Below are 11163 nucleotides of genomic sequence, written 5' to 3'. Positions count from 1 at the left end.
AATCAGGCCACTAAATTTTCAAATCGAGTCTCACCGATTTTTTTGTTTGTTAAGAAAGAAATGGAGGATAAGATGTGGGGGTCGGAATTTGCAATATAGGTAGTTATATTTTAAAAAAATTAAAAAAACGTTAATTATATTAAAATTCAAAAATAAAAAAATCCACGCCGCCATTGCCGGTCTAACTTGTAATCCGATTTCCAGGTCAAACCGCAAATCCTAAAAAACCCAGGCCGGTCACATAAACACAACATTGGTTTGAAATTAGATTACGACACCGCTAAGGCCGAGCATAAACTATGTAAGACCCGCAAGACCCCACACAGATCAGACCCAATTATTTACAATAAAGCCAGATCCTGAGTCTTGAGAATATTACTAAACGGGTCAGGTCCGAGTCAATTTTCATGAGCCTGATCATTCTCTCTTTACATAAACCGAGTAAGACCCGTGAGATCTAAACTAATCAGACCCGATTAGATAGTTATTTATAATTGGGTCAGGTCCCGGGTTATGAGAATACCACCATACGGTTCCGGATCAGGTTTCGTGGGTCTGACCCGTTTCCTCACCCCCTAGCCACGCCATCACTGGCATCAACCAATTATCAAAGAAAAACATAATAATATTCTTCTGTTGACAACCAAACCAAAACAAACCATTTCTAACTGTTTGAAAGATATTATTCGCGGCGGTGATGAGGGGATTACGGAGATTGGTAGCCGCGCATAGACTCAATCCTCGACCGAGATTGGAAGCTGCACGCCGTCTGTTATATGTTTCTTCTTCTTCGAATAATATTATCTCTCGTTTCACTTCTCCAATTTCCACACCTTCGTCGTACACGTCATCTGGATTAACCAGTTTTCTAGGTTAGTTAGTAACGTTTTTTTCTATATGCTAATGTTGAAATTGATTTTATATTTAATGATTAATTGTGGTAACTTTGACCTAGAATTTGATAATTGAAGTGAAATGATTGGGATATGATTAATAAGATGCATATTATTTGATGCTGTAGTAGTTTTAGGGGTTTAACTGAATTTAGTTGCTGAAATTGGATATGTAGAAGCTAAATAAACGCCAATTCAATACCGGTTTTTAATGGAACTGTGTGGTTTAGCTATGAGATTAGGCTTGAATCACTAGCTTAAACGTTTGAGATTAGATAACGGTCCGTTTTGAGATTGGACATGTTTAAAATAATTATTGGTTTCATATAGTGTTAGTTATGTGTACACATGCTAATTGAATGCTTGGTGGAATGTATATTGAGCTTTGGACTTGTGAGTAACTAGTTTAGGGAAGGAAAAGGATATAACTATGTAAAAAGGAATTTTTGAAAGTGGAACTCACTTCTAGGTGTGTAAACGTGCCGAGCCGAGCCCGAGTTCAACTAGGCTCAAGATCGGCTCGTTTTGACTTACGAGAGCTCAGCCCGTGAGTTGTTTTTTCAAGCCTGGGCTCGTTTATTATGTCTTAGTTAGTTCATATACGTTTTAAATATTTTTATATAATTTGAAATAAACGTTTACAAGCTTAAGCCCGGCTCGAGCTTGGTTATGCAGTGTAAAATTAATACATACAAGTCAAAAAGAGGATAACAATAAAAATACACAAGGCGTTAAGGCTTGACAAACCTAAATGAGCTTTCCTTACAAGGCTCGAGCTCGGGCTCGATAACTAAACAACCTTTATTTGAGGCTTGAGCTCAAAAAATTTCCGCTCGTTTCAAGTTTTTTATCAATCCGAGCTCGAGTAGCTCACGAGCGGCTCAGCTCGTTTGCACTCTCGCTTCACTAGTTCACTTGCCTTACCTTTAAAACTAAGATCATTTGATGATTCTCATGATATAGATTGCATACTTCTTTGTTAATAGTTATATATTGATCTATTATGAGAAAATAACCTTACTTTTCTCAAGAATAGAAGCCAATGAAAAAATGATCTTTTTCTTTTTTTTACAATTGGATTATTACCATAACTTTATATGGATATAGATTGTGCTTTGGTGCATGTAGTGATAAGTCATGCTTTACGTATTGGTTGTGTTGATATGGTAGATTCATGGCGTATATAAAATGGAAAGCATGATGCCACCTTCAAGGCAGATTTTAAGTTAATCAACAAAACTTTCGTAATATGTCATGCTATGTGAAGCTATAACTAATGGGGATAAATACTTTTTCAATGGTTGTTATAACTTATAATGGCTCGTGGTAGTGGTCTCTAGTGCAGTTACTATTGGGTAGGTGATATATTTTTATCTTTTTGAATTTTACATGCTTTATTTTTTCTGTTAGCTATCTTGAGGCTTTAATGATTAGTTCCCCATTGTTATTTGAAGTACATGCTCACTTTTATACGTGTAAATAGTGTCGTTGTCTATAATGACCGATGTATTAGGTATTGATCACAAGGTTTATTTTCAAGCTGGACTGGTTATATAAGTTTTAACTGATAGTTGGATACTTGGATCTATATATATAATGCAAGTTACACAACATACTTTATAATTAGGGATGGGCTTGATTCAATGTCTTAGAGAAGAATGCCGGTACAAGGAAATACAGTAGTTGATTTTTTCATTGAATCTCACAATAATTAGGAATATATTGATGATTGGTTGCAGATAATTTTATTTTGGTTAGTTAAATAAAAGGTCATCTACTCTTGCAAATTGATGCATTCTGACATCGATTGACAGGTCAGAAGAGGACGATGTTTATTCAAACACAATCCACTCCTAATCCTTTATCATTAATGTTTTATCCCGGGAAGCCAGTGATGGAAATTGGGAGTGCAGACTTCCCAAATGCCCGTACAGCTATGAATTCACCATTAGCAAAGGCCCTTTATGGAATTGATGGTGAGGTCATCTTGCTATACTATTATTCATGGTTATATAGATGACCTAATGACATTAACATTATTATGCTGGTGGTGCAGGAATTACTCGTGTGTTCTTTGGTTCAGATTTTGTAACTGTAACAAAGTCAGAAGATGCTTCGTGGGATTTTCTAAAACCTGAAATATTTGCAGCAATTATGGACTTTTACTCATCTGGGCAGCCACTCTTTCTGGATGCAGCCACTTCAGCTTCTATGGATACAGCCATCCATGAAGTAACTGTTTTTCTGTTGCAGTTATCAAGTGTATATTTGATCTTTAAAGTTACCAATCATTTGTCACATGATGTTACAGGATGACTCAGAAACTGTTGCGATGATTAAAGAGTTATTGGAAACTCGGATACGACCTGCTGTGCAGGACGATGGCGGGGACATCGAGTACATAGGATTTGATCCGTATGCTTCTTTGATGATACTCTGGTTATTGTATATTTAACTTAAATATATATGATATCGTCTATTTAACACTTTTAAGTTTGACAGAGAATCTGGAGTTGTGAAGCTAAAAATGCAAGGAGCATGTAGCGGTTGCCCAAGCTCATCTGTCACTTTGAAATCAGGAATCGAAAATATGCTTATGCATTATGTGCCAGAGGTAACTGTTATTAATATCTGCTGCTTGTTTTCTTGTTTTGCTTTTGGCCCGTTTGACCGTTTGACACACTTTTTTTGCAGGTTAAAGCAGTGGAACAGGAATTTGATGCTGAAGATGAAAATGGAGAATTAAGGAGCCAATTGGACTGAGGTAACTGTAGTTTGCTTGTTGATCAAGTGAACACCCAATACGAGTAAGAAACACAAAAATTTGGAACCAAGTTTTTCAAAGTTGGTTTTGTGACCATTTTATGCAACTTTGTTTTGATCGATAGATGTAACTTTTAATAATTGTTCACATATAGGCTATAGTAGCAGCTGGTCCATGGGCGTTTTAGGTTTATTATTTGACTTTTTTTCATTTGGACTTTGAAATTTTTTCTCTCCTTGAATAAGCCTTTGATCATAAAACGCAAGGGCCCGTTTGTATCTTATTGCTGTGTTTTGAGTTGTGTTCTATTTGGAGCCCTGAAATTGTTGAAAAAACTTGATACTAATTCCTTTAGAACCAGCATATTAGGTTGCAGGTAGAGGCGATTGTTTCAACTAGTGATATATGAATGAGTCCATTCACGTTGTGACTGTGTTCTGGCAAAAAAATAAAATAAAATAAATTGTGTGGTTTGTTAAACGCTTAAACCATTACCTGTTTTTACGGAGAAGTTAGCGAGTCTCATACTTATATGACAGTTCCGTTTTCACTTTTTATTTAAACTACTGCACTCAGTCTTAAAGAAATGAGTTATAGTCATTTAAAGTTTATTTTTAGCATGTAAACCTAAATAATAGTCCTAGTGGCACTGGAATAATTTGAACTCTTGTAATCTCATGTTACATCAATTGTGTATAAGATAAGAAAAGCTAAGATGGTGTTTTGGTAAAAGTCAAACGTGTACAAATATTACTCGTTTTGACCTGTTACATAACCCACTTAAGCGCGCCTGTTTTCATTCCTCTGGTACCAGGATTTTAGTAAATGAAGCAGAAAGAAGTGCGTAAATGTTGTAGGGTGTAGAAAATATCCGGGTTAAACTTGTTTATCCAATAACAACATATAATGTTTGAACCTAAACCCTGCGGGTAACCTGACCTGTATAACAATATTGCTGAATCATTTGAGAGGGACTTCACACTTTACATGCTTAGTACTTTGTCCGGCTCTATAGTTAAGCTTCTTCTTTTTTTTTTTCTTTTTAATTATTTTTTTTATTTTCATACATGTTGCATGTCTTATAGAATATATTTTTACCAAGGACAAAGGTATCCATTTGATTCTTGTTTTATTATGGTTGAGAAGTCACAATCATGTCAGTATTTTGGGAACTTTTGTAGTTTTATTTGGTGAATATATTTTAGGAACTTTTGTAGTTTTATTTGGTGAATATATTTTAGCAGAATGATTCTCTTTAAAGGGATGTGATATTGACTTTACATGATTATACGACACCATAGGTTATGCGTGGTTGACAAGTGTATGAAGTGAATAAGAAAACAACTTTTTGCGGTCTATACGAGTCGTATAGGGCTTCAATAACTCGTTTAGAGCCTAACATAAGTAACATAAAATCTATACGAAACGTATAGGGTCTATACGACCGTATATAATCCTTTTGCAGAACACGTTAGAATGCACTTTGATTGATTGGTACGCGTAGCATGATGAGGGCTATATGAGCCAATACCAGCTGCATAGCCTTATACGACTCGGCCCGTATTGGCAGATTTTTCAAATTTCTAAGCTTAAAACATGAAAGATTTATGTGATGGTTTATATTTTTTAATGTTATGCCGAAAGTAGTTTGACTGAATATAATATTTGGATTTGAGCTTAAAATGTGAAAATTTTGTTTGACGGTTTATAAGATTCTACCGACAGTTATTTGACTTAATGTAATGAGTAAAGTGCCATTTTCGTCCTTGTGGTTAGGCAAATAATGCGAATTTAGTCCAAAAAGTTTATTTTTTGCATATGGATCTTCCACGTTTCCCAGTTCCTGCCAATTACATCCAAATCACTAACCCCGTTAAATTTTATCGTTAAGTCAGGGGTAGACATGCCTTTTCACTCTTTCTTTATTATAATACTTATTTAGTGAACCGCGGTTTTCGTCCCTTTGGTTTGTCCAAATCTGCAGTTTAGTCCAGTAGTTTCAAAATTGCAATTTTATTTTCTATGGTTTTATTTCACTTGCAATTAAACATGAATTCCCTAATCTCGTTAAGTCTGGTCATTAACCCATTTGCGTGCCCCTCATGTGACGGTCAGTTTTGTCGTTTTTCTCCACAAATAAACTTCAGTCCTAATTCGCAACCCCCTTCACGTGAGGGGCTGTGGTGTATTTGGGGAAAAAGGAACAAAACTGCCCCTCGCGTGAAGGGCACACTAATGGTTTAATGACCAGACTAAACGAGATTATGGAATTTGAGTTTAATTGCAAGTGAAATAAAACCATAGGAAAGAAAATTGCAAATTTGAAACTACTTGACTAAAACTACATATTTGGATAAACTACATATTTGGACAAACCAGAAGGACGAAAACCGCAGTTCACTGAAATAAGTAATATAATAAAGAAAGAGTGAAAAAACATGTATACCCATGACTTAACGATAAAATTTAACGGGGTTAGTGATTTGGATGTAACTAGCAGGAACTGGTAAACGTGAAGGGTTCATATGCAAAAAAATAAACTTTTTGGACTAAAATCGCATTACTTGTGAAACCACAAGGACGACAATGGCACTTTACTCTAATGAAATATTGGGATTTAAGATTTACTGAAAATATATAAATAGTTGTATGCGTTAGTTAACTTTTATCGTTCTTGTTCTCGGTTCTCTTATTATCTAGATTAATGTATTAGTATTATAAGTTTTAAACGAATGGAGTATTTTACGTTGATCTTTGACGAATATTATCAAGAAAGTAACTTTGGTGAAAGTTGTGGGTTGATGGTGAAAATTGTGGAGTTAATGGCGGGGAAAATTCTGGACTTGTCGTTAGTGAAAATTTAAGCAACATATCCGTTTTTTCAACCGATAAGGCAACGATAGGATGTTTCGTGCTATATGATGTTTTTCAATATACCAGTGCCATTGAGGATTTGGGGATGGATTGAACAAATTTAAATTTAAATTTAAATTTTTAACATTCTATTAATCTTAAGTCTTGAGTAGAAAAGAAACTGCTTGCAAGCCGCAAAAATCCCGATAGTAACAGAAAAGAAAAGAAAGAAACCAGCACAACATGAAAGATACTCCAAGTGCAAAACAAACAAACACCCAAACAACAAAGGAATAAGAAAATAAAACTTGCACCAATTTTTTCCACTCTATGTGTCTACGGCTCCCTTTCATGATACAAAGAAAAGACTTCGTCTGGATATCTATCACCGTCTTGTCCACCGACACCAGTTTATTATTGCATGAATTTGCACGATCTCTTCTTCGTTGCATTTGCACTCCTTTGGGTAATCCAGTAGCTTTTTGACTTCATCTATACGAGAGGGCACAATTAGTTTAATCCAAGAATGGACTATGCCACACAAAATGTTTAAATTATTTTACTAGTTACTTATAATTATACTCCTTTGGCGCCACTCTCCCTCTACGCATAATGGTGATTGGCGCCGGCTTGTGGTGATGTGGAAGCGGGCTAACACCTACATGGTCTTAATTGGTAGACCGTTGCAGGTGAGGCTCGGAGGGTGCGCGAGCCGCACCATCGGCCGGTGCACATAAGTTTTATGGGCACAAACTTTTTTATACATATTACATGTATATGTTTTTTTGGTGTTAAAAATAAGGTTATTTGCAATGGTTTATGAAATAATTACATTCAGCTTATAATTAATTGGTCGATAAAAATTTTATCCATGTACATTAGCGAATAAAAAATTTTCATTAAGGCCTACAGGCTTTTTTATTTTGGCTCGGCCGATGTATTTAAATTCTCGGAGATGACCCTTGACCGTTGTTACTATAAAGTAAATGATTAAGAAGAGTTAATTTTGACAAATGACCAAGTAAAAAAAATGTATTCTGTATAATTTATTTTTCTCGTTGAATCTCGAAATAGCTAGAAATATATTGGTTGCAAATAATGTGATTTTGGTTTGTTATCTAGAAGGTTATCTAGCATGATTGAAATTTGAAATTTCTATATCATAACATTTCAAATTTGTGAACAGTATTTTAATTGTGATGGGGTTTGTTTGTTTCACACGTCTTCATCTAGATATTTTTCGGGTAGTCTTCATCTAGGTATTGTCGCTTTTAATCTTGGGTTTGTGTTGCTTTTGATTCGTTATCGGTTATCCTATCGCACACGAGAAGTAGAATTGAGATAAGTCGTTTGTGTGCATTTATTTGATACGTAAATAGGTTTTTAAGCAATAAAATAAATAAAAATGCGGTTACGTAAGTAGTGACACATTACACAAATTGATTATTTTAACCACATATATTACTCTGATTTCTAAGTTTTCCATTTTCTTTATTACTCGCATATTTTTTTAACAATTTAATTAGTTTCATCTAGCAATCATCTTTCTATTTCTAATCATGAAACTCACTACTAATTTGACTTTGCTTGAATAATGCAATTTAGTGACTCATCACATACGATGATTCAAAACAATAATATATTTCCTTAAAAGAAACAAACAATTTTTATCAGGTCATATAAAATAGATGTTCATTTGAGAAGATTGATAAAAGAATTTTTTTTATATCCCTTTTAAACGTTCTATTTTATATGGTATTTTGCAGGACTAAAAAATACAGGGTTGACTACAAAATATATTTTCTCTCGTCGTTTTTTTTTCTATAAAAAAGACTATTAAAACTAATAAGAAAGGCTTCGAATCATTATGAATATTTCAAAATTCTTAGTAAATAGCTAAAACATATGACCACCATTCGATGGCTGCAAAGTCGGGAGTAAGAAGGATACTCAGAAAGCAAAGGTAATTCAATAAAGTGTGCGATTATAAAGAAAAAGGTATCCCTTTTACAAAGTTATTCCTTTTAAAGAAATAAGCTAGGTTTCGGGGACGAAACCTCTTTAAGGAGGGAAGACTTGTAACATCCCAAAATTTCTAAAGTAATATTTATTATATTATTTTGTCGGGTGAAATAAACGAGTTAGTGGAACGATAATAATAATAGCAAAATATGAAGACTTAGTAGGATAATTAGATGGGATTAGATATGGACCAAAAGGAAATATGGGCCTTCGGTCCATGGGCTTAAGGGAGTATAAATACCCCCTTAAACCCCAATCCTTTCCATTCCATCCATTTATCCATCCTAATCTCTACACACTCCAAAACACACACAACCCGAACCAAGATCCAAAGGCGAGGACCCGAGCTCGTTGGTGCTAGATCGTCGTGACGAACCAAAGCAACAAGACCAGCTCGTGTTCGTAGTTCGACTCATTTACGGTACGTTTATATCGAGAACTTGTTCGTTTAGGTTTGGATTAGTATAGAAATGATAGATCTGTGTTTGTATGGTAAAAACGAATCCAACAAAGCTAAACTTACTGAAAATGGATTTGATTTGATGGGTTAATCGATTGATAAAAGAACCCGTAACCTATATGCCTAAATCGCACCCTTTAAACATCGATGTTAGGTCGATTTGATGGTTGGGGTTTGTAGGCGCTGGTCAGACGATTCCGTGGATACCTAAATCGAGTTATTTGGTTAAGAAACGAAGATGATTAAGGGATTTAGGGACGAACAGTACCTGCAGCTGGACAACTTCGCCTGCAAGCTAAGTTCGCTTGATGAACTTCGCCTGCAAAGCTAAGTTCGCCTGATGACAACTTCGCTGCAAAGCTAAGTTCGCCTGATGACAACTTCGCCTGCAGGCGAAGTTCATCAGGCCTGCAAGCTAAGTTCGCCTGATGAACTTCGCCTGCAAAGCTAAGTTCGCCTGATGACAACTTCGCTGCAAAGCTAAGTTCGCCTGATGACAACTTCGCCTGCAAAGCTAAGTTCGCCTGATGAACTTCGCCTGCAAAGCTAAGTTCGCCTGATGACAACTTCGCCTGCAAAGCTAAGTTCGCCTAAGGTTTAACTTCGCCTAAAGCTAAGTTCGCCTAAGGTTTAACTTCGTCTAAAGCTAAGTTCGCCTAAGGTTTAACTTCGCCTAAAGCTAAGTTCGCCTAAGGTTTAACTTCGCCTAAAGTCAAGTTCGATTAGAAAATAAATTAAAAACGATAAGTAAAAGTAAGCTAATACTAGGCCACCAGATTAAATCAGGCGAGTATTGATACGTGTAACTTATACAGTCAGCCGAGCTCAGTTAAAGAAGGGATTTACAACTATCGGAGGAAGAAGCAGAGTTCAGGTGAGTTCTAGCCTCATTTATGTGTTATGTTTTCGGGGCTGTGTGCATACTCGATATGTTTGTTAATACGCTTATCATAAGAGATAAGTGTATGCCTTATGTGAATGATGTGATATGTATGAATGATTGCTTGATGGTACGTGAACGATCTTCGGATATTGCATGTACTGTCAGGTTGTAACGCTATGTATAAGGTAAGTATGATATGTATGCTTATGTGTATGAACGTGATAAAGTTAATAAAAGAAGGCAATGATGGTTGTATGGTTGTATGGTTACGAAAAGGGTACCTGTAACACCCCGACCAAAGGCGGATTATACATCGGGGCGCCACATATTGTTTCATTACTCGTGACACTATTGGGTGTCAATATTTAATAAATATATTCATTCGCGCACGCGCAACGTAAACACAAGATAACATAAATCAACATAAATCAATATATTATAAGGCAAAATATACGAACAACAATAACTTGTCTTGATACATTTTAATCTAGGTCCAAAAGTAAAAACGTCCTACGTGTCCACAAGCTCCAAATGTAGCTACAGCAAACCTGAACATGTGTTAAAATAAAACGTCAAACACTTGCGTGTTGGTGAGAAATCAAGTTTAATAGATAATAGGTAACAATAAATCTGCGCGCAACATGTGTATGTCTGGTTTTCAACAAGGGTGTAATCAGATCGGGACCAAGTCTAAGATTCATAGCTCATAGTCAATCCGTGCTCCCAATTGAGCACAAAAACAAGAAAACTGTGCAAGTGTAAACAAAAGAGAAAATCATAAACGATAGTTCTCCCGTGTTCATCTAATGGTACCATGACGGCAGACAATCTCCTTGACATAAAGCTGCGCAAGTTGCTCAACACGGTAGGTTTCACGAATGGGCAGAAAGTGAGCAGACTTAGTCAAACGGTCCACTATTACCCAAATGCTATCATGTTTGCTTGCTGTCAAAGGTAACTTGGTAATAAAGTCCATCGCTATACCTTCCCATTTCCACGTAGGAATTTCAGGTTGTTCGAGCAAACCAGATGGGCGTTGGTGTTCAGCTTTTACCTTAGAACAAGTCAGGCATTTGGCTACGAACACAGCAATATCCTTTTTCATACCGGGCCACCAATAAGTAATGCGCAAATCTTTGTACATTTTATCAGCGCCGGGATGAATAGAATACCGAGATTTATGCGCTTCACTCAGGATATCAGCTCGAAGATTCTCATCAAAGGGAATCCAGATGCGATTTAGATAGCAGAGAATTCCACTCAGATTAGGGACAAAGTGAGCTTCCGC

General features: G+C 35.9%; 1 protein-coding gene across 1 annotated transcript; it reads left to right on the top strand.

The window, feature by feature from the left end:
- Window positions 1–675: 675 nt before the first annotated feature.
- LOC143632781 (nifU-like protein 4, mitochondrial) lies at window positions 676–3938 on the top strand. The gene is made up of 6 exons (XM_077101207.1): window positions 676–872; window positions 2708–2869; window positions 2950–3125; window positions 3205–3308; window positions 3396–3507; window positions 3588–3938. The coding sequence occupies exons 1-6, from the start codon at window positions 698–700 to the stop codon at window positions 3654–3656; spliced, it is 798 nt and encodes a 265-aa protein (XP_076957322.1). The 5' UTR covers window positions 676–697; the 3' UTR covers window positions 3657–3938.
- Window positions 3939–11163: the final 7225 nt, after the last annotated feature.

The sequence above is a fragment of the Bidens hawaiensis genome, unplaced genomic scaffold (assembly GCF_021521415.1).
Source record: "Bidens hawaiensis isolate Kalapana, Puna unplaced genomic scaffold, B.hawaiensis_p1.1 tig00006534_1, whole genome shotgun sequence".
Taxonomy (NCBI): Eukaryota; Viridiplantae; Streptophyta; class Magnoliopsida; order Asterales; family Asteraceae; genus Bidens; species Bidens hawaiensis.
The sequence above is the reverse complement of the archived record's forward strand: the minus strand, read 5'-3'. Positions and strand labels throughout refer to the sequence as shown.